The sequence below is a fragment of the Lissotriton vulgaris genome, chromosome 4_1 (assembly GCF_964263255.1).
Source record: "Lissotriton vulgaris chromosome 4_1, aLisVul1.2, whole genome shotgun sequence".
Taxonomy (NCBI): Eukaryota; Metazoa; Chordata; class Amphibia; order Caudata; family Salamandridae; genus Lissotriton; species Lissotriton vulgaris.
Window position 1 is genome coordinate 1,602,107,385 of NC_141691.1, and position 25,217 is coordinate 1,602,132,601.

The 25,217-nt window shown below is 42.6% G+C and overlaps 1 protein-coding gene across 1 annotated transcript in view; it reads right to left on the reverse strand.

Annotated features, from left to right (window-relative positions):
• Positions 1-25,217, reverse strand: part of SLCO5A1 (solute carrier organic anion transporter family member 5A1) — a 372,433-nt gene that overhangs the window by 78,208 nt on the left and 269,008 nt on the right. Inside the window, exon 4 of the mRNA XM_086965856.1 lies at positions 6,868-7,032. Coding sequence (XP_086821982.1) covers positions 6,868-7,032 — 165 coding nt within the window. The remainder of the gene's footprint in view (positions 1-6,867; positions 7,033-25,217) is intronic.

A 25,217-nucleotide genomic window follows, 5' to 3' on the forward strand; every position in this document is an offset into this window, starting at 1 on the left:
CAAGAGAGAAGGGCATGGATTGGGTACTTAAGAATATGAGAGACAGGGCTAAAGCAGATGCGAACTCTCAGGAGGAGAGGGGGAGAGGCAAAAGAACGAAGCAGACCCCAGAAAAGCTTAGAAGCTCGGCAAGAGGCAAGCGGTCTAGGCCAACGGATTCACGACCAGTATCACCAGGTGAGGAGGAGGCGCCAGAGGCAATTGATTCGAACTCAGGCGCAGAAAACGACACAGATGACGCCGATGGGCAGTATGAGGCAACTAGGCCTACGCTGATAGGAGGGTTCCCCGTCACTTCTGTGGGGGGGTCCGGTCCGCACGGTATGTTACCGCCAGTAGTGGCACAGCCGGGTAGCGGAGTGTCGCAAGTTTGGGTTCAGCCCGGGGGGGTCGCTCAGTTACCAGGGATGCAATTATATGGGTCACATGGTCAGGCGATAGGTAGCAGCCCGGTGAGCTCAATGTTTCCTGCTTACTCAGCTCACGGGTCCCCCTTAGCGATGACCGCTTTCTCTAATCTAGGGTGTCCAAGTCAGGGCTCAAGGGCAAATGCAGTGGGTGAGGTTCCGGGTCCCTCTAATGGCCAGATGCAGGGAGGGTTTGGGGGGCAACCAGCTGGTTCCCCATTATTAGCTTTCAGCCCTCTAATGTTTGGTTCTTCCTCAATGACCTTATCGCCATCCGCGGGGATAACTTGGCATGTGCCAGCAGATATGAAGGACAGGATACTCAGAGGCGAATACATAGAAGTGTTCGACCTTATCAACGCGGGGGTGGCGGCCGGAAAGCCCAAAGCCGGTAAGGAGGGAGATTACAATCAGAAGAAATCATGGGTAGAATGGTCCATGAAGAATTGGATCACGGGATTTGCAATATATGCCGCTGTTATGCTTGAAAAATATCCTGTTTTAGGCCCACAAATGATGAGTTAGATATCATTGATTCATGGAGCGGCAACGGAGTTTCCAGGCCAGGGGTGGCTGAAATACGATAAAATGTTCAGGCAGATGAAGGCAGTTCACCCGGGTATAGCATGGGACCAACGGGAGATTAATTTGTGGCATACAGTCTTTTATTCCACCCCTTCAACGCCTACCCCAGTGCCCTCAACTCAGGGCCAGTCCTTTCGGACTGACAAAGGGATCGGTGAGAAAAAACAGGCCTGCTGGCAGTTTAATAGAAATGAGTGTACCAGGGGGGTCTCGTGTAAATTCAAACACTGCTGTTCCTACTGCGGGGGTACCTCTCATCCCGAGATTAGGTGTTTTAAGAAAACCAGTAACCCCAAAGAACAAACCAGCCACAGTGCCCCAAAAGGAAAGCCAGCTAAGACCCCCGACAAAACTACCAACTCCAATTAAACGGCATGTCCTGACACACCTCCTCAGTAACTACGATAATCTTGGGGAGGCTCAATTCCTACTGCAGGGTTTTACAATTGGTTTTCGCATCCCGTCTTCAGCCCCACCTTCCAATGTCCCACCTCGCAATCAGAGCTCAGTGTTGCGAAATATGGAGGCAGCTCGAGAAAAGATCATGAAGGAGGTAGCGTTGGGGCGGGTTGGGGGTCCTTTCACAGAACCACCTACCCATAACCTGGTTTGCTCCCCTTTGGGGCTAGTTCCGAAAAAGGAGGAGGGTAAATTCCGTCTGATCCATAATCTGTCGAGTCCTCCAGGGCTTTCAGTCAACGATAAGTTAGATCCGGACCTGTGCTCAGTGAAGTATATCAAATTTGACACGGCTATTGAGAAATTGCAGGCATTAGGGGAGGGAGCTCTAATGGCTAAAGCCGATATTGAATCAGCCTTTCGATTACTGCCCGTGCACCCGGACGACACCAGGTTCTTGGGCTTCACATTCGACGGTAACTATTTTCTGGATTTGTGCATGCCTATGGGGTGTTCTATTGCCTGTGCAGTTTTTGAGACTTTCGCAAGGTTCCTAGAATGGGCGGTTGAGCAGTTTCTGACCTCGGACAACTCACATGCTGTAGTCCACTACCTGGACGATTTTCTGTTCATGGGTCCCGAGGGTTCCCAGTCGTGCAGGAAGGCCCTGCTGGGCTTCCAGCGCTTGGCTGAGGCGCTCGGAGTACCTTTGGCGGCGGAAAAAACCGAAGGCCCGACCACGTGTTTGACCTTCCTGGGCATAGAAATCGATACGACAGCAGGAGTGTGCAGGCTGCCAAAAGTCAAGGTCGATGCCTTTAGGGCCGCTATTGATGGCTGCCTGGGGGCAAGGAAGGTAACCTTACATCAGCTACAAGTTCTCCTGGGTCAACTAAACTTTGCTCTGCGGGTCATTCCTATGGGCAGGGCCTTCTCCAGGAGTATAGCGAGGGCGATGTCTGGACTGCGGGCCAAACACCACAGAGTGAGGCTCTCAGCCACAGTTAGAGAGGATCTTATGATTTGGAAAAGTTTTTTTGAGGGACTTCAATGGCACGGTATTGTGGCGAGCAGCCTGTTCTTCTAATACGGATCTTGAGCTGTTCACCGACGCTGCAGGTAGTATTGGTTTCGGAGCTATATTCGGTCAAAAATGGTGTATGCAGTGCTGGCCAGATGACTGGATCAAGCGAGGCCTGACTACTAACATTTCCTTCCTTGAACTTTTCCCCATAGTGGTGGCTTTGCACTTGTGGGGAGATCTGCTGGCAAACAGGAGTATAGTATTCTGGTCAGACAATATGTCCGTAGTCATGGTGATTAATAGCCAGAGGGCCACCTGTACTTGGGTACTCAGGTTGTTGAAGGAATTGGTTTTGCAATGCCTGAGCCATAATGTCCAATTCACTGCTAAACATGTTCCAGGTGTCGAAAACAAAGCGGCTGATGCATTGTCTCGTTTTAAGTTGACAGAGTTCCGGGAGCATTGGCCCCAGGCGGAGACGTCAATGTCAGCCTTCCCAACGGAGCTATGGAAGTTTGGTGCCCCACAGCCCCCGAGTTGATATCTGCATCCTTGGCTCCAAGGACTATGAGTATGTATCAGAGGTCATGGGAGTCGTATATGGCATACCTGGGGGGTGTGGGTGTAGCGGACATCTTTGCCCCCCAGAGTGTATTAGGCTTCATCGTGCAGCAGAAAGAGCAAGCAAAGTCGGTAGCATTCATGAAAAGGCAGCTGTCGGCCTTAGCATTTTATGCGGGTCTACGGGGGGTGTCTGATCCTACTAAAGACCAGAGAGTTAGAAGAGCAATGAGAGGTTGGGAGCGCCTAGCGCCCGGGGAGAAAGATTGTAGGAGGCCGATAAACGTTGAAAAACTGATAAAAATCTTAGGAGCTCTCCCTTTCGTATGTTTCTCCCAGTATGAGACACAGTTGTTCCGGGTGGCCTATACCTTGGCCTTTTGTGGGGCTCTGAGAATTTCAGAATTACTCCCGGCGTCTAAATCAGATAGGGAAGGGGGTCTGAGGTGCTCTGATGTAATCCGAGTCCAAAGGTGTCCTACGGCTAAGGGTGCGGAGATCGAAAACGGATCCGCTGGGTAGAGGTGCCTGGTTACAACTGGGTAGAGTAGAGGGTGAGCCCTTTTGTCCGGTCAATTTGCTGAGGGTATTTCTCCAAGTCAGGCCCCAGGGAACTGATGATAGACTCTTGATTCATGAGAATGGGTTACCCCTTACCAGGTTCCAGTTCACTCGGGTAGTAAAAATGGCCTTGGCACGGATCGGAGTGGATCCGGCCGAATTTACATCACATTCGTTTAGAATTGGAGCAGCGACAACGGCTGCTGGCCTAGGCCTACCCGAACAGGTAATCAAAAGGTTGGGTCGCTGGAAATCATCTTGTTATGAACGTTATATCCGCCCGCAATTAGTCTGACGTATCCTTCGCTTACGTGCCTTTTGTAAGAATTGACTGCCTGTATCTCTTCACATTACTCTTCATATTTACTTTAGGTACCTCCCTTAAGAGAACCCAAATCTGTTGGTGCGGCCACTCCTTCATTCGCAGGGCCGGGGCGCACTTCGAAAAGACACTCAGGGACAGGGTGACCATGATGCGAGGTTGTGACCATCATTGGGTGGGAATAGGCGGGCAGCGCCTAGCGGACGTCCCGAGGGATGTAAAAGCGGCTCTGGCAAAAGGCATGCCTTCGCCAGACGTATTCGTGTTGCACTGCGGAGGCAACGACATGATTCCAGGCGGGAGGAGAGAAGTGAAGGAATCCCTGTTTTCTACCCTAGCAGCAATCAAAAACATTTTCCCAGAAGCTATAGTACTGTGGTCGGAAGTCATCCCGAGACTCGCGTGGGCCCGGGGCGCACCCATGAAGGCAATAAACAGATCTGTCAAAAGACTGAACCAATCGGTGGCGGAAATACTGAAACAATCGAGCATTAAAGCGATTCGCCATAAATTAATTCAGGCAGAAAGGCCGGAGTTATATGCAAAGGACGGAGTCCACTTGTCGGAGGCGGGTATGGAGATATTTATAGAAACAGTCCTAGGAGCCGTCTCCGAAGCTCTTGAGCGCAGGGGGGGGGAGGTCGAGTCCGCCAGTAAGCTCCTCGTCCTGTGGCGGGGTTCCGGACAAGAATACCACGGGAACTTCTTGTCTAGAGACAGTTAACTCTGAACAGGTTTGCTAAATCAGTATGGACTCTGGGCTGGCGGGAGAGTTGGGGCCGACCTGCTGGTGGCCTTGGCTTTTCAGCCCTACCCCAGAGGCCGCTGGTTGCCCAAGTGGGCGCTTTCCTCACCTGCGGCTCTGTTGACCAGAAGGGGGTTAACGTATGGGGCAGGTGATCTGGATTGTGGCCTGCTGGCGCAACCCTGAAGTCAAATAAAAGGCCCAGTGGAATGGGCGGTGAATGTATATATTGTATTATAAGTGCAAGTTTATTCCTAAATACTGTATTTGAATATGTACGAATAAATAAAGAGAATTGGTGGGTCAATGAGGTAATTGACCAGAGAACTTCAATTTTAATAAACAAGCAGCACACTGCAGAAAATCAAGTACGACTCCCGAGTTTGATGTGGGGTTGGGTCCTTGTAAAGCATGCAGTGTGGCGGGGGGAGAATGCACTTTGTCTGCCATCTATGGAAGGCGCCAACCCCCATCGGGGAATGGCGTCGTTAGTGGCAGCCAAAGGGCCGACCCGGAGCCGGGTCACTTCCGGGTTGCGTGACCCGGAAGTGAGCGTCGCGTCAGGACCAATGGGAACAAAGGACGAGGTACGCCCCGGAAGTGTTAGTAGGGCGCGAGGCTTAAAAGCCCGCGACCAGCCTAGAGGCCCCCTCTTTGTCCGCTGATCATCCAGGAGTCGGACGTCTCCAAGAGAAGACACCCACCCACCCATCCCTATTAATAAGGATTCGATTAGGGCAGTAGCGGGGTTCCGGACAAGAATACCACGGGAACTTCTTGTCTAGAGACAGTTAACTCTGAACAGGTTTGCTAAATCAGTATGGACTCTGGGCTGGCGGGAGAGTTGGGGCCGACCTGCTGGTGGCCTTGGCTTTTCAGCCCTACCCCAGAGGCCGCTGGTTGCCCAAGTGGGCGCTTTCCTCACCTGCAGCTCTGTTGACCAGAAGGGGGTTAACGTATGGGGCAGGTGATCTGGATTGTGGCCTGCTGGCGCAACCCTGAAGTCAAATAAAAGGCCCAGTGGAATGGGCGGTGAATGTATATATTGTATTATAAGTGCAAGTTTATTCCTAAATACTGTATTTGAATATGTACGAATAAATAAAGAGAATTGGTGGGTCAATGAGGTAATTGACCAGAGAACTTCAATTTTAATAAACAAGCAGCACACTGCAGAAAATCAAGTACGACTCCCGAGTTTGATGTGGGGTTGGGTCCTTGTAAAGCATGCAGTGTGGCGGGGGGAGAATGCACTTTGTCTGCCATCTATTTTACTATAACCTTTGATCTTGTGATTTTATTCTCATTTGCAAATATGTTGCCTAAAAAACATTATCTTTTTACCTAATCTACATTGACGTTTATCTTCTTTACTTGTTATCTATAGTCCTGGTTGGTGTTGCTTTTGTACAACAGTGCACACAACTCCTCTGGGGACTGTCTTGATACACTGGCCCTGCTACCAAAGATTAAACCATTAGACAACTCGGTGTCCCTCTGTGAATTGCATGGGGGCACATGGCTCAATAGGGTAATTTCTAACAGTGACTATAAACATGTTGCGATTGCATTACAATAATGATCGCCCTGGCGTAGACCAGTGGCAAAATACAGCAGAGGTATCTGCTTGGGCTCAGGGCACAGACGCGAGCACAGCGAAAGGTGGGAGAGCTCTGAGGGAGCTCATAGAACAGGCCTTTGGTCCTGATGCAGAGACCAGCAGAGGAAGAGCAATAATGGATCTTTGGCCTATGTTCAATGGAACAGAGTATTTGGCCCAGAAATAGAGACTTCATATGGTGCCTGGTCTGGGAGCTTGTATGTATATGTTCGCCTGGGTACAGATCACAGCAAGCCCTACATAGCTCACATGCCCATGAAATAACAGAAAGGCCCACAATTATACACAATCCTTCTTGACTCTGATGAAACCTTCTGCCAAATGCTAACAAATCTTCCAGAAACTCTTCAGAACATTTGTTACCAAGCTTTGAGGAAAGCCCCACAGTTATCTCTACAGGTTTTAGAAGGTAGGCACGAATAACCTCTTTACAATATTCGGTTGAAGTCTTAATATACTAGTGCAGGTTTTCTGCGGATTACCTTCCAGTTAACACCTGGCATCATGATATAAAAACACAAAAGAGCCTATGAACGAGCAATTCTACACGTTTATAATCCCTTTTCATTTATATTCAAATATATTCATTTCAGCAATGAAAAAGTTAAATTGTTCAATGCATTTCTATTGGCAGCGCCTTACCAGTGTAGATGCTGGCACTGGAAGCAGGGATGCCAAACTGTGATTCGATGAACTTGGGAATGAAGGTAATAAAAGCGGTGACAATGGCACTCTCAGCAGTGTATGACAAACTCACAAAAAGGAATGTCATGTTGCTTAAGATCCTGACAGCTGCCTTTGGAAGGTCTAAAATGACAAGAAATTAATATTTTTAAAAATGGATGAAAAACGGGTTGGGAGATCTGTGACATGAAGTAGAAATGGTGTTATCATTCAGGCATATTTGCAAAAAAATAATAAATGTTTATGTGCACATTTAGATATAGTTTTCTTACAGTTATATACATATTAACATGGATATTAATTTGATTATTCTGCTTGATTCACTGTTTAGCCACGTTAATAGGACTTTTATATATATTTTTATTTAAAAACCAGAAATACTATTCTGTTTCTAAATAAGCTAAGATGTGTCTCAAAATATTAGAATCAGAAAATTAAATATGATAATATTTTACAATATCAGTGGGCTGAATAGCACACTTTAATTTCATTTTTGTTCAACAATAAAACATAACTTGACAAAATAACTTTTGACATCCCAGGGCCATTCAACAAGTTCACAATTGTGCATATTTGTATTTGACACAATATCCCATGCATCCTCTCTGCTACACTACCAAAATGTGTGAATGATTCACAAACGGCTACTACAGTCATGGCAAAGGCGTGGCAGTCACGGCAGGGGTCCCGCATCCATGGTGGTACCTTCACAATGGGAAACTGCAGTACAGATGTCCCACCGAGAGTGGGGGAATCCCTTAATAACAAATAAACATTATAGGAAGAATTGTGAATGATACTGAATAATATTCTAATGTTTATTCGCACAGAGAAACCTTCCACAGTGGTGGGCTTTCTGATCCTTTTGTGGGGGGATTATGGCAATGCACTTTATTTGGGACCTCCAGCAACATGGACTTCTGTAGAGCCAAAGCATTTTAGTGAGGATGAGGCAGATGCATGTTGATGGATTGTGGTTTGTTCCAGTACCATGTGGTACTTGTCATTTGAATTTTTGATGCTTTAAGAAATTTGTGGTGTCATGAATAATACTGTGTGCGAGATCCTTGACTGTGCAATTTTGATAGCAAGTTATTAGGGTATTTGATTGCTCAGATTTTTAATGCTTTTTTTGTATTTTTGAAAAATGTAGGTATTGTATATGTCGAAAACATTTAATTATCGAATTACTGTGATTTGTGTTGAGTTTTCCCTTGATTTGGTAAATGTATTTATCTAAATCCAAGATCTCTTGATATATTCATTTGTTTCTGCAAAGTGGGTTGTGTATTGTGAGGCGCCACATCCATACAAAGACAGAGTCTTTCCTCTGTTTCTAAACCTTTAGTAAATGTTTAGTTGAATGTCTGCTAACCTAGATTGGTGTTTGTTTAATCTTTGGTGTACAGGAGATAACACACTGACTAAAGAGTGAGCTGCTGCTGGTCAAAAATTTGCTTTGAGGTAATTGTTAGTGCCAAAGGTTACTATTCTCATTCTGAATTACATTATTTACCTGTATATAGGTTAAGCAGACAAAACATCATTTTGGTTATTTATATTACGTGTGGTTCTGCAGTGTCTTCAGAATTTTGTCATAGCAGTTTGTGCTGCAATTGGTTGATTGCCACATTGAACCTCACTGTGATTGGCCAGTTCTTGCGAAGATCACTCTGTGATTGGTGGGTTCTTGCTGTAACGTGCTGTGAGTGGTTGATTTTCTTTGTTTATATCACATAGTTTTGTGTTGAATCATATTGAGGGGAAATGTGGTTAAAAGAATGGAATTAGATAACATCGGGAAACAAGAACATGCAATTTCCTCCAGAGGCTGTTTTCAGTGTGAGAAAACATGATTATTTGCGGTGTATCATGAATTAGAGAGAACAGCAACTTAGGCCTGTATGGTTCAAAGCATAGAATAAATGGGACTGTGTCGCAGTCGAGGAAAGAACTAAAGAAAATGAGTGGGCAAGTTAGAAGTACGGTTAGCCATTGGCTAGACTTAAAATGGGATGCTCAGAGAAGAGTGTGGAAAGAGGAGATAATGCTGGGTGTGGGTGTGTTGCTTTCAATTGTCAATGAGTAAGATGATAGGAACATTCCTGACAAAAAAGATAAAATTAAAATTAGGAAAGAAAAGAATTACATAGAGAACAATCCAGATGAGGAGGGTATTTGTTTAGATCATTTACTAGATTCATGACCTCCTCCAGATGTTTTACCACACCCCAGACCCCCTCAAGATATGGGAGCAGAGATCCAAGTACGAATGCACATACACTTCCAGTGTCTACTGTGGCCCGAAAATGAAGCAGGTCCTAGTTGCAATATTACTGCACTTGCTAGTTCACCTACTGATACAGATGTTCCAACTATTGATACAGTTAAGTCTGTGACTAAAGTACAACCACGTGAATAGGCAAGGAGATAAATCTATGGTCTCTAGTTAAAGACTGAATTTACAGAAATCTTGCAGGGAATAATTGGCATAGAAACATTAACTACGTAATATATGGAGGAACTGAGATTTCTGAGCAAAGAAGCAGTTGGAATTTGTGATGCATATGCTAGGATTGAAGAATTGTCAGAAGAGCATGACATATATCTATATAACAGGAAGAAATGGAGCAGAAACCATAGAATGGTTCTCGGTGATAATGAAGTGAAGGGAATTGGTTTGACAACTATAGCTGCACGTATCAGGGGATTAATAAAATGCATTACTGGTCATATTTGAAAAGCTATAGAAAGAAATGGAGTAGGAAATGAGGTGGCAAAGCAAAGAACAAAAATGAAGCAGAAAAGAAGTGAAAGAGTGCGCCAGTGAGCCATTTTTTGGTTGTGACTGGTTTTGCTTTGTGAGAAGTATATGGTGGTAATCTGTGCATGTTCCTTAGCAGAGATCTGATCTACTTGTATTTACAACAAACCTTTTAGAGATTTTGGAAGATTTGGATGATTTGTATACAGACGTAGAGAGACTACTGATAATTTCAAAGGTACTTTGTTTAGATCTGAATACGTAGTTTGAAATGATTGTTTCTAAAGATGTGTGGGTTTAGTGCAAAGTGGTTGTAACACAGACAACAGAAGAGCCTCAAAGAGTGCCTCTTCATGATTGTCCTGCTGCTGTTGTTACAGAACAGTATAAGGAAATGATTGCGCATTTGAAGCAGAAAGTTCCAGGAGAAAGAGGTGACATGGTCCAAGATGATGAGGATTACTCAAGAGCTAAAAGAATCAGTGCATGTCGGTTAAGCTAACACAGATTTTGTACTGTGGAGTTGGAGATCCAACAAAAGAAGGCATTAGCAGATTTGAAACAGTGTTTGGAATTGGTCGGTATCCATAGTTTAGTTGTGATATACAGCAGAGTGTGATATGTTGGCAGATTAAAAGTAATGACGACATTCTCAATTACTCAAAGCACGGTACTGTATTCAGTGGCGGCTCCTCCAGTAAGGCAGAGGAGCGTCGCCCCACTGCTTTTAGCAGTGCAAAGAAGGACAAAAAAAATGAAAAAAACTTGACGTTATTACCCTTCTATTGTTTCCAACTGCTTGGTAGCTTTGCAGGCGGGACGAGGCTGCTCTGCTCTCATAGCAGGGGGAAGGAGTGGTGAGTACTCTGTAAGGTGTGCAGCCCAGCCAAACAGTCATATGAACTTTGCATGTTCCCCACCCAGGCTGCATTACAGCCTAGGTGGAGAACATACCCAGCCCAGTCCTTGGCTCAGTGCCAAACCACAGATCTCAGGCCGATCACAATGCTGCACTGCAGCATTGTGATTGGCTATATGGAGCTTGGGAGTCCGGGAGCTTCCTGTTTGTACAAAGCTAGGAAGAGGACGGAAGAGAGGTGGTGGTGGCAGCCCAGCCGGCCGGCAGGTAAGTTAAATTCTTTTTTAACCCCTCTCCCACTCTTCCCCATCCCTGCCCCACTGCTGCTTCCCCGGGACCCTCGACTGGCAGGAATTGCTTTGAAGCAAAACAGAACAAGTTGAAGGAGAAGTTAATGATCAGAAAGAGCAAGCAATTTCAGAGAAATGGCAGGAACCAGGTGGTAGATTCAGGTTACGATTCTGGTTCTGTTGATGGTGCAGATTTGAAGATACATGGAGTAGGTGTGCAGGGAACAAATGTGTTGAATGGTATTCCTCAGGGTAGAGGTAGAGGTTTTGTGAATAACTCAAATGGAATCAATGCAAAAATTAACATGTTGAGGAGTTCACTCTGTGCCACTATTGAGAGCACCTTGGACACTGGAAACAAGAATGTACACTGAATTCAGATTAAATTCGAAAATATTAAATACCTGTTTTCTAACAAAGTCCTTTAATGATTAACAATGGTTTTCCACATTTTTTTCAGGAGTTCCTCCTAGAGGTTGACCAGAGTGGCCTATATGTAGATGGTGAGCTGACTGGCCACCTAGTGTCTAAATTTCTAATCGGTTCATCTCATGGAGGTTCCAAACCTACCCCAGACGGGAAAACAAATCCAAGTTATCTGAATCAATGGCAAGCAAATTACTAATCAGGTCTCAGCAAATGTTCCTGCTAGAAATTCGGGTTGTACCCTGTTTAGGCAGAAGCCATAATCCTAGTCAGGGTGGATCACAACTCAAGCTAAATTATCCTCTGCTCACCCTATGGTGACTCTGTACAGAGCAGTCAAGCTTAACTTAAGCGGCATTGTGTATTTGTTCAACACATTCAAAACACCACAATAAGACAAGAATCCATAAAGTCGAGGTATGAATGTTTAAAGATTAGATAACAAATATAGCACTTAGACACCAGTAACGCCTAATGAGGTAATTGGTTGAACTGGACTGGGACAAAGTCAAGGGTTTAGGTCAACCGCAATGGAACTCAGGCTGAAGACAGGACCCATGCAGGCCCCGGAGCAAATTAATCTTGATCCTGGTCACAGCAGTGAGATGCATCACTGATCCACATGCAGGTAGGGTGTTGTGCTGAATTTCTCCACATAACTGCAGTGATGCATCGGGTCTGTAAGCGTAGCATCGGTTAAGAAGCAGTAGTTTCTAGTGTGATATGCCCGTTCCGAGTGTGATGCGCCAGTCCGGTTCCTGCAACAGCAGAAAAGTGGCGATTCTGCTCTCGCAGCAGAGAATGCATCGGTTCAACTGTAGCAAACTCCTAGGACCACATCCAAAACTCCAGGACAGACCCACAAGCAGATTAGCAGTATGGTTGGAACAGGAGGGTTCCATGTCTTTGGTGTCCCTGACAATTATGCAACATGAGGCATCCCAGCAAGCCCTTGGAGTCACTCTGGGTTCATTTGATGCAGGTCCAGTCCTTCACACCCAGTCAGGGGAAAAACGGCAGCAGGGCAACTTAGCACGGCAATAGTACAGCACGACAGAGCCCAGCAAATCAACAGTCCAGCACAGCGGCAGTCCTTTCAGCAGCACGGCAGTTCTTCTCCCTGGCAGAGTAGTCACAGGTCCAGAAAGATACCCCTTTGGTAGTGCCAGAGGTCCGGTACTTATACCCATTGGGGCCTTCGAAGTGAGGGAGACTGCAAAGAAAGCTTTGAAGTGCACAGAGGTTCTCCCTTCCTCTCCTGGCTCCAGTCACACTACAGAGGGGATCATCAATCATTGGTGTGTGGATAGGACACAGCCCTTTCAGGTATAAGTGGCAGGTACTTACTCCCATCCTGCTCAGGATGGCCCATCTGCATGCCGATGACCGCTCAAACACACCTATCCTTCTTTTGTGTATGGCTGTTTAGAGGGAATGCAAGAAGCCAGCTGTCACCCACCCCAGAAGTGTATTCTAGAGACAGGCAGATTGCACAAAATGTCTAATGTAAGTAAATGCCAGGTTTCTAAAAAGTGGAATCCTGCCCTATGGGTAGACAGAGCCTACTTTAGAGGTGACATATGTATTAAAAGACCAGGTTTTAGGCCTTGCAAAAGAGTTGCCTTGCCAAATCGAAGTGGCAGTTTGAAATTGTACATACAGGCTCTGCAATTGCAGGCCTGAGCCTTGGTTAGAGGGCTACTTAAGTGAGTGGCACAATGAGTAATTCAGCCCACTAGTAGCTTTTAATTTACAGGCCCTGGGCACATGTAGTGCACTTTACTGGGGACGTAGAAGTACATTCAATATGTCAAATTGGAATAAGCCAATGATACCATGTGTAGGGGAGTGAGTAAAAGCACTTTAGCACTGGCCAGCAGTAGTAAAGTGTGCAGAATCCTAAAACCAGCAAAATTAGTTCAGAAAAATGGAGGGAGGCAGACAGGCAAAAGGTTGGTGAAGACCACCACAAGGTTGCCAGGTCTAACAGTTCCTGTAAAAATTGACCTGCTAAGGAATGGTCAGAAATGTATCATTAGTGATACAGGTCCAGTAAATGTATTAGGTAGCAGTCTTCTCTGCAAGATGACTTCCATAATGTACGCCGCTCCCCCAGCTGATGGGACAATTCAAGCACAGGATGAAGATTCTGAATTTAAAATAAAATTGCAAGAATAAAAAGTCTATTTGTTTCCATTTCTCACAAAAGAGTATTTGCTTCCTGACTTAAGACACACCTAGAAAGAGGAAGTAAAGGATTTTAAAGGCAAAGAATAAGGTTTAATAATAGTGCATAGCCGGAGAAAATACAGTGAAACCAAATGCAGTTTATTCTCAAACTCCTCAGTACAAGCTTACACAGGAAGCAGAAGACGGCATGAAATCTTTTATTCGGAAACATTTTAGAGAAAGGTATTTTGAGAGAAGTGCTAAAAGGTCACTGTAACTCACCTGTGATGGGAATTAACAAAATGAGCAGAAAATGGAGGAAGGTCCAAAACCCAAGAAAAATGAGCTAAATCATATTTCCATGTTGTCATGTGGTATCAAATCTTTCCGTGATTTTATTTCAGATTCCTGCCAAGGCAGAATGGTGCATAGTCAACTTATTATGCCAAGTATTCTTTCCCGTTTAACTTCATGGAGATTGACAATATCTTTTCTCATTAAATGTAGCTCTTGTGTGGTGTTGTATCCCAAAAGGGCATAATCATAGCCCCTCAATCTTTAGTCAGATTCTGAAGAAAATTTTGGAAAGTCTGCCTCTGCCCTGTTACTCAGTGATAGTGTAGGATATTAACGACATGATGGCTGCATCTAATACAAAAGAAGATTGCAAGTGGGATACAATTGTGCTCTTGAACCATCTTGCTGACAATGGTCATAAGCTGTTTCCCACAAAAAGGTAATACTGTATGAGAGAAGTTATCTACTTGAATGACCATATTGAAAAAGGGTGAGAAAAGTGTTTAAGGAGCGCGTTTCTGCAATCCTAAGAATGAATCCACAAATAAACAAAATGAAGTGAGGGTACTTTTGAGAATTGTTGGCTACTGTAGACATTATAGTCAAACTTTTCACTCATTGTAAAGCCTTTACTGCAGCCTATTCACAGACATGTTATTGATCCAATGCTATTTGAAGATGCATGCATGAGTGCCTTTCTTGAGCTCAGAGACAAACTCTGTAGTGCACCCACCCTAGGAATGTAAAATTACAAAGAAGATTTTTACCTGTTCTGTCATGAGAGAGAAGGGTGTGCATTATTTGTTCTAACACAAAAACTGTGAAATCCAAAGGCCTGTGGCTTACTTCTCTGCCAGATTAGACCCAATTGCTGCCACACTTCTTGAATGTCTAAAATCAATAGCAGCAGTCTGCCTTGCAATTCAGCAATGTCAAGGGATCGGCATGGATTTCACACTTATTGTGTTAGTTCCCCGTTTAGCTGAAATTTTGCTGACTCATACACAAGATCTGTATTTGACCATCAGTCTTCTAACTAAATATCAGAAAACTATTTTGGCGACTGACAATATTTCATTCAGAAGATGCAGCACCCTCAATTCCACAATGGTTTTGCCAATTGCAGAAAGGGATAGTGATGATGAGGACTGACATCATAATCGCATTGATGAGAAGAATTGTGTACCAAGCCAAGACCAGACACTGAAGATGTCCCACTTAAACAGGCTGATCAGCTTCATACACAAAGTCAGCATTGGACAAACAGTTGTCTAATTAAATATTAGAAAACGATTTTGGCTGCTGACAATATTTCAATCAGAAGATGCAATACCCTGAATCCCGCAACGCTTTTGCCAATTGCATAAAGGGATAGTGATGATAAGGACTAAGATCATGATTGCATTGATGATATAGATTGGTGTACCAAGCCTAGACCGGACATAGACGATGTTCCACTTGAACAAGCAGATCAGCTTTTATTTGTGGATGGTCCATGCCTAAGAGACCAATATGGAACATTAGGAGAAGCATATGCAGTCTGTACCGTATCAAATATTGTAGAATCATCATACTTGTATGGTGTAACTTCACCACAAGTAGCACAATGAATTTCACTTTCAAGAGCATGTTGGGTATATGATGGATTGAGTGCTACAATTTACACTGCCAGCTTGTATGGATTTGGCGTGGTCCACAATTTTGGACAATTGTGGTTACAAAAGTGTTTTATGATATCTGCTTGTACTCCTTTCTTTAAGGGGACACACATTTTGGAATTATTAAGAGCACTGCCACAATCTAAAGAGATTTCAGATTTTTGTAGTTAAATGTGCTGACCGTAGATCAGGAACTGATATAGATACAGTTAGAAATTGCAAAAAATGGAATCCTCTAAAATCAATTCAATTGAGCAAGAGCATTGTAACACTGGGAGTAAAAAATTCTATTTTTTTACTAACTACACATCAGACAAAAGTGAACTAAAGGAGCTTTTGGATGAAACACAGAAGATGAGAAAATAAAATGGAAAGTAGCAGGCTGTGCAAAAAGATGAGAAGGATGTGAGGGTAACAGCTGAGAAAGTACATTTTTCCAGAATTAATGTTGTTCTCTGTGAGTAGGCAATTTAATGGTCCAACTCATCGTAGTCGAGATTCTATGATTAAGCTTTTATATAAATATTGTTGCAATCCACACTTTAGATCTGTTACTGATAATCTGTGTCAATGCTGTATTACTTGTCAGCAGAATAATCTGAGAAAAAAAACATTGATGATTTTGAGCCACATAGGTAAGTCCGAAAGTAATTTTATCTGGGTACAATTACATTTTGTTGAGATGCCAGTTTATAGTAATCTTAGGTATGTTCCTATGATTGTGTATTGTAGGAGGGTAGATGCATACCCAACTAGGAGAGCCAACAGCATGACAATAATAGCCAAACTATTGATAAGGGAATTGATCCCCAGATTTGGTTTGCCAACTTCTTTACAGTCAGATAAGGGTACTCAAATAAAGAGCCAAGTGATAAAATTGTTGTGCCAGCCTTACAAATTGTAAGTGTTCAATTGTAGTTACAGACTAGAAGCATGAAGAGTTGTTGAGCGAGTTTTGGCACTCTGATATCCAAGTTGGTGAATGTATGAACCTCTACATCACTGAAATGGCCAGAAGCTATTCATTATGTGTTAATGACCCTCTGGAACACAACGGATAAGAAAGCAGGTTTCCCTTCTCATGCATTTCTTATGGGGAGGTCCATGAGGATTCCTTGAATCACTCTAGTTGAACTTGTGTCTGTTAATGATGACGTACTGGATTACTACAAAAGTCCGGCTGATGTTGTAGGCTCTATCTCACATCAGGTGAATTTGGCAACACCTTCACCAAAAGAAGGACCATGCCATGCCCTCCATGCTGGGGACTGGGAACTGGTGAAGAAGCACATTCACAAGTCTTGTTTGGAGCCAAGGTAGAAGGACCCCTATCAAGTCATCCTTGAGATGAACACTGCTATAAAATGGAGAGGCTCACCACAGTGTATCCACGTATCTCACACGAACAGAGAGAAGATTGCAGATGAAGACGTGGTGACAACAACCACTGATTCACAGTATCAAGCTTGAGTTTGCTGCATGGATCCATAGGGGTGAAGATCAAGATCTAAATCAAGAAGAACAACAAGATCAGACAGAAGATCAAACTAAAAAATCTAGAAACTCAGAATCAGAGAGGGAAGCTGAAGATGTGAATTTCCTGAACACACAGAGGAAAACAGTTTACACTGGAAGACGAGAATCAAACTGATCCAGACAGAATCAAAAACCAAGTGGCAAGAGAAGATGAAGATACAGAGGTTATAATAAAATCAGAATCAGAAAATGATGAAGTTCATTAATAAGATAAGTGACTTGAGTCTGTGAGAGGGAGAAAAAGATTGTACAGGAGATTCCAGAGACAACCAGGGAAGAACCAGAATAAGACTGTGATTACAGTAAAAGTGAACAGCAAGCTATTATGAAATCAACAAAAGTGAAAGTGCCCATTAGAAAGTATGCAGCTTCTAAATTATCTTATTTTGCAAACACACAATCAGAAGGATGATGATGTGGAGGTCCATGATCTGAAAGGTTGCCAATTTATTTTTTCAAGAACTATTGTGCAAAAAGAGAAAGGAAGAGAGAGTCTCCTTCCTTTTTGACAAACACTTTTTTGTGCTCAGTGCTCCATAGTTTGAGTCTGTTTTCTTTTTTATCTTAAATATCCAGAAGAAGATTAAATGACTGAGTCAATAAACTGAATTAAAACAAAATATACTGAAGTTTCTTGCATTTTTCTTGATTTTGTACTCTCATAACTAGTATTAGATTTTGATTTTTGAATTTTGTTTAGTGATATAAAAACAAAGATGCTGTTCAAAATTTCAAATAATTTTATTAGTTCTGATGATATTATATTTTTTGTTGCCTTACTGTTGTGCGTGGTCCACCAGTTGTATATAATTATCACACTAATAATAGTAAAGAGTTAACCACTGCATATAGCGGTATCTTGGAAACAAAGGGGTCGATTATGATTGCGGTGAATCCGCATCCTCCGGGCCGGAGGTTGCGAGTTCACCGCTGCGGTCAGAGAAAACTCCCACCGCCAGATTATGATAGTGGTGGGAACAGCTGCGAACAGCAGGTCCTTCCGCCACTGAACCGCGGGGTGTTGACAGCAATTTGGTGGCGGTGTCTGCAAGACACCATCAGCCAAATTAGGATGTGTGTGAAAACATGCTTTTCCGCCATGGAAAAACATGTGAACCTTTGCTTCTGGGGGACCCTTGCGGGCCCACAGGGTGAAGGGGTGGTGGGGGTGCACATCGGGGGTACCTATGGTACCCCCCTGCATTTGCATGTACAAAGCGGCAGGCACCTCGCGGTGCCTGCCGCTTTGTGCATGCAAATGCAAAGCATGCATGTTTAACCTTGCGGCGGGTGCTGCTTCAAGCAGCACCCGCCGCAATGTTAACGGTACAGGATGTGACCGCCAGGGTGGCGGTCAAATCCTAATTGGTATTGGAGGAACGCCGCTGCCCCTGTGGACGGTCCCTCCACCTCGGGAGTGGTGGACGGACGCAGGTCCGTCCGCCATCATAATCGAGGTCAAAGTTATCACAGGAGTCTTTCATCCCTGTGTAAAGGGTTCTGATATCCCTTAGGATCTTGTTCACGCTATATGAAATTTTATAAAATAAATTAAAAAAATAGCAATTGTTTTCTAGGCAGATTTAAGGATAATATTTACTCACATATAAGAATATAATGAGAGGAAAAAATTGAACATTTGCACATTTCTTCCAAGTTCACTGTCAGAGGGTATAACCCATTTGCAACTTCCTCTGCCTTATTCTCCGACTTGCAATGTTCTTGTTAATGTTTTCTTGGATCATTAATTCCTAGCTCTTATCGTACGGACAACAAGGTCTCCTTGGATGCTCTTTCTGAAACTGAGGGTTTGAAATCTGTTTCTAATCATTTAAGATTAGTTAAATAATAAATGTTATATGTCGTATACTTGAAAAAAGCGCACAGCTGCCCCAGCAAAGGGGCGTCCCAGCGCTGTATACCGCTGGGGAACCCATCCTGGCTTTCCCTGTGAGATGGTCCCTCCTGGGCCTCTCCAAGGTCAAGACAAGCATCCCCGGCACTGATGGGGCCATTAGTAGAGATTAATCAAGCTATTGCCCAGAGTTGCTGAGTGGGACCCATGGTTGGAGTAGGCACCGAGGCGAGAATTATCGAGTCCGCTGACCATGGCCCAAGACCCTGCCGCATCGGGAACTGAACCCTGGTCCTGGGCCGACCTCTGCTTCCGGGTCTGCCGCCTCTAACCAGTGAGCCACACCACTCCACATTACCCATTCAAATATGGAAGTTGATAAGACTAACTACAAGTCTGTGTTAATTGAGTGATGTAGTGCATGAATTTATAAAAGAGTATAATGAGAGAAAAGTGAGAATTAGCAGAAGCGACGAGAGAGATCGAATTTGAGGAGATAGCTGAGGAGAAATTCAGATATTCGAGAATGCATCCTAGACTGAGAGTAAAACACAGTCTGGTGTTGGTTGAATTCGTGAGTGGTCGAAAATGAGTTTCCGATTTGTGAAAAAAATATTCTGAAAGGAATTTATTATGCTTTATTATGCTTGTGCTAAAACTGCTTACCTCTCACATAGTTGGGTGGGAATCTGCTATCTTTCATTAATTTTTCTGCTTGCATCTCATGTGAGTGAGATGAATGAAAGGAATACCATGGATCTTAAAAGGTCAAAGCATGGCCTTGTATAGGTGTTGATTGATGTATCTGGTGTTTTGATTACTCCTATTGGTGTGGCCTTGGAAGACGTGTAAATTAGAAAGTTGACTACGCTGGTAGGTTGCTTAGCTACTAACACAGTTGGCGTATTCACTATAATTAATGAGGAGTGTATGTGTGCACCCATTATACAAACCCACCTTGCATTAGATAATATATTTATGAAGAAAAGAGGAGTCTGCCTTGTGCTGAGGGTTCAACAATGCTGCACATTCACCCCTGAAAATATCAAGCTTAATAATGACTATATTGGTAATTCAGCTAATATTTCAAATAAGGCAAAGGCCCTTTAGGAGGATGGGTTGTGGGCATCAGTTGGTATGTGATTCAGTGAAACTGGAAAGAGTTTTGCGAAGGTTGGTGAAAGCTTTGATAGTATTCATTGGGGTGTTTATGGAAAAATTCTAACCGCAATAATTACTATATCAATAAGTATAATTGGTCTTACTCTATATCATTATGTATAGTTGCTTTTATTATTTTGCTAAAATTTGTTTAGGTAATTTGTTTTAAAAGGGTTTAATTTGTGAGTGTGTTAAACTGAACCAGCTATGTCTACAAAGAAAAGATATGATGTTGAAATGGAGAAGATGGAGAACTTAAAGGTTCGTATGATGTGATAAAGGCTTTGGAAGAATAGAGACACAAGACACTGAAGATGATAGAAACTGTGTTATAGATAAAGATCAGTGGGAATCTGATGATTGAATCAGAGGGGGGATTGAGAGAGCTGATTTTTATTTATTAAAAATGTGTGCCTCACGTTATTAGCATTTTTGCATTTAAATGAAAACACTGAACTTTGTACAACTGTGTGGCATATTGACAAGGGGATATCAGCATCAGAAGGTCACTTTTAGTGGCATTCTGGTGGCGATATGCCCGTCTCCATATTTTCAAAGCAGCGTTAAGCCACTTTTTGTGGCTTAACATGGCCTTGTTGTAAATAAGGCCACTTTACATGCATCACTTAGCATGAAAGGGCGTGTAATGAGTGTGGCTGTGGGTTTTCAACCACAGCACTCATTGTGTTTGATGCTGCCTCAAATTCATGAGGAGGTGTAAATCTGAGGCAGCACTAAAAACTAATGCCATGCAAGAGCAGGCGTTAGAATAGCAAAACAAGGAGAAATACTTTTATTTCTCCAAATGTTTGCTTTCTCTATGTGTGCTGCATTCTGCAGCCACCATCGAAAGAGCAAAATGCAATGAATGATTGTTTATATGCTGCACATAACCAATCATTAAATAATTAAAATTGCTACTTCTATGTCTGCTATATTCTGTAGCAGACATGGAAGTACCACATCGCCATTAGTGATTGTTTATGTACAGGAAGGTACATAATCCAGCACATAAACAATCATTCCCTGGAATGCAGGCACCCTTGCTCTATAGTACAAGAGTGCCTGCATTGGTGCTAGGCAGCAATATTTAGCGCTAGCACTAGGGAAAACACACGGGTGTGCAGCATTCTTGTGAATACACCGCATTCGGGTGTTTTTCAAATGTCGGAGCGCGGCCCTGCCAAATTTAGTGCAGCGCCACGCTCCGACAATTCTTTGTAAATATGCTCCTGTATTTTCTTGTGCTTGACTAAACTAGGACCGAACTAGGCTTAAACTTCATTTTGAATTTTCATGCAACCATGATGTGTGGTTTCATTTCTTCTCACAACGCCTGTAACAAAACGCGCACTATTAAATGCTCTGTGTTGACATGCTATTCTCGAAGAACTCCGGAGGAAGCCTTTAGCATGACAATTCTAGGATTTTCATGCTTGTGTCACTCTAGGCATCTTAATAATATGAGACTGTCATTATTTTTGGTGTAAATAGATTTGTACTGACGCATCCAATGACATTAGATCAAAAGGGGTTATATTAACATTAATTTGGGGATGGTGTTGGGGTGGTGTTAGATAATGCTGTATTACATTTTGTATTCTGATTTGTCAGTTTGATCACCTTGTGCTGACATCGTAATTTACACAGGAAATCAGCCAAGTCTGGTTTGCCCCAACTTAGAAACCGGATCCTCGTCAGTCTGTCTCTTGTTTAGGTTTTAGAATATTTTTTGGTTTGAAACTTGACTTCATGTGAGACTCTTTGATGCATCTGCCTGAGCCTCATGAAAATTCCTTATATTGATTTACCATATATTTTGACTAACTACTATTTTTGCTTTCTGCATTGTACTAATTAATAAACCTTCATTGGTTTTTACCTTCTCAGATCCTGAGCCTTTATGAGTCTTATGACTTATTATTTTCTACCTATTTGCTGATGATTTTGGTTCTGTTAGTGTCACATTTCCTCATCTATTCTTAAGGATGACACTGCTCTGGATTCTGCAAAGGTGCTTTATCTGGGATATATCAGAATATCAAAGATAGAGGTGACACCATCATGTACTCGCCTGTGTCCTGATCACAGTTAAACACGTAACCTTAGAGGAGGGAGCATTCAATGCTAATATGACAGAAGAGTCAAGCACATGAACAGATCTGTTGAAGGGTTTTTTCGACAGAAGGAGCTAAAAAGATGGCACATCCTTATGGGATTGCTCCTCAAATTAAGTTGGGATACTGAAAGAGCTTTGAAATTGGGTCAGCAGCTCCCAGACAATGAAGATGAATTCCCATACAGTGAAATCATGTATTGATTACAAGAGCAGGTCTGGGATGGGATGAATGTGCATTCTCATCTGTCCCTTCTACTCTAGCACAACTATGAGGAGATAATGTACGAATGTAGCTCGGGGAGGATTTAAGAATGTCTAGGTGTGAGGGAGAGTTTTAAGAAAACATAAAATAATATGGTTTATAATGAAAGTGCAATATTAACATGCAAGCTTTAATTAAATAAATTGAGTTAAAATGTGACAAAAATGCACATATCCACTATATTTACAAGATCTAGGCCTCGAAGTGCCTAACATAACACTGCTTGAAAATGTTACTTACTCAGAATTCTTAAACACACACAAAATGTTGTTTCCTGATCAGGAGATAATGTTGTTGAAGAATGTAGATGTCACTAAAATGTTTAACTCTTGACCTCTACATAGAAATGTTTACTGTGATAACACAATTTTTTAATAAAGTTTCATAAATGTCTGCTGAATGTTTCTTCTTTAAACAAAGCTCACTACTGCAAACAATTATAAATTCGTTTTTAATGGGGAAATGAAGGATTCATACATGTAGAATCAGCATTTAAACTTGATCCTGGCCTCTTCAACTAACTTGTATTTCCTTTCCAGTGAATGTTTGCTGAATTTTTTTTTCTTTCATTGTATAGATGTTTCAACTTCTAAATAGCTCATTGTTTAGCTATTAGATTTAAAAGATTAGAAGTGTATACGTATATGGGGAAATGAATGAGAAACTGCCCCATATTAAGCTATAGTAAATAAAAATGAACACTGCTGTTTGAAGAACTATTGTATTCTCAGTGTTAAGGTGTGGTGTGATCTTGTTCCCAGGAGAGCATCGAACACTGATTGGTTAAAAGAAGACTGAAGAAACAATTGTAACTGACCTTCATAAATTGTGTTGTTTATATAAGGGTGTGTTTCTAGAGTAGGTTACCATACCGCTTGTCTTGTCACTTGACCCACCACTTCTTATTGATAATTTTGTCAGAGACTTTGTTATTTTTTGCTCTAAGACACTACTGAGTTTCTTGAACCTCTCTTTATGGGAAGTTTTGCTTTAAAATTGCTGATCTATTTAGCTGATTTATTGCTGAAGCTTTATGTTTTATCTCACTCTCTCCAACTAGAACTCTTTATGGGTTTTGACTCACACCTCTTCTTGCATATTCAGAGATTAGGGATTCTTTCCTTTATGGAATGCACTTAATGCATTTATTAATCTAATTGTTTATTGATTTATTTTAATAAGATTCTGATGACTGAAACTGGATGAATATATCTGGTGACCTAATAAAGAAGATCTACTAAAAGATTTTGATTAATAAAACTCTTTAGACTTACCCCTAACTCCCTTTATTGACTGAAAATATATTAATGGTTGTGATGATAATTTATCTCTAAAACAATGTCAAAGATCCATTTGGCCCCAGGAAAGTAAAGCAAGTGGATCTTAGCCTGGATGCTGGTAAACCAACAACTCATAATTTAAACTGATTCTCACTCCAGCAGGTTTGTAGAACAGACATGTTAAAAAAAAGAGAAATCAAGCAGGCATCATCTGAGTGAGATCTTCTCCACGCACAAGTCAGTAGCACAGTCCAATCCAGGGCTGGCTTTAGCACTGATGGCGCCCAGTGCGACAATGCTTGTTGGCGCCCCTAGTGACCACCTCCACTACGGATTCTTTCATAACCATCCTTTCACTGTGCCCCTCAAGCCTCCATAACCACTCTCTCTCAGATGCATTTAATTCGTTTTATATCACCCCTCCTACCGGTATAAGGTGTCAGAGCACTTTACATCACACAGATTACACAGAGACAATCAATCATAAGTGTGTAAATCAGTGTATAGGAAATGTTACATAAGACCGAGGACAAGAAGGTATAGTAGTCACAGGTCATCCATACTGATAGGCAGGATAGTTTAGAGAGCTTGGTTAGGAGAATCAGAAACTTAGAATTTAAAACCTAACACCATGATTAGGGGCTTCTCTTTAATAATAAGAATTGACTTCTACCAAAATGAACCCATCCTGCAACATTACAATAATTAAAAACGGGGGGAAAATCATAACGCTTCAGCCCATACCTAGCAGTTTACATGCAGCTCTTTGAGAACAGTTACTTGCTCACAGTTCTACATTAGGATTTTAACTCAAAGAGCTAGCAGCAATATGGCATCTGTAACAAAAGTAGTAACCCACTGACCTATTTACATTACATTATATGCACTCTGTGATCTGTACGTTCTTTGAAGCAGGCATATTAACCCTCTGCGCTACCTTACGATGAGTAGAAACTTCCATTACACAAACCTCCGATCTCTCTTTCTCTCTCTCTCCAGGAAGTACATTGATCACTGCAGTTATTTTGACAGTTTTATTTGTGGGGTGAAAATTGCTGGAGGCCAGGAAAGCAGCAGCAGGTGCTTTTAGAACCATAATATTGACGCCCTCACACAAAGTCGGCACCCGGTGCAGTGGCACCGGTCGCACCGCCCTAGAACCGGCCATGGTCCAATCAACTCTGCCTACAGTGAAGGCTTAGCAAGCAAGGACATTGGTGAAATGGATGAGAAGGCATTATAATAGGTGCTTCACATAATTATTGCAGCATATAAAGATTTCTGTGTGCATCTAAACACACTTTACAGCCCAAAGCAAACGTGCGATAAACAATAGAGGGGTGTGTAAAACACAGCAAGTTGATAGGAAAGAAGAATATTCACCCAAATTACAATCTTACAAGAGGAATTTTTGGAACTTCAACAATGTAGATAGAGCTGGGTCCAGTAGGAGGTGGTGTAACTTGAAATTGTGGAAGGCAGGACTCGCCTTTTTTATTTGAATTTTAAATCTGGATGTCCACTACTGGTATTTGGTAGAGGTGTCTGGCAGGTAATGCGGTATTTGATTTTGAGTTTGTAACTTCCCATAAAGCTAGTTTAGAAACTATAGTACAGTTTATTTATTTCTCG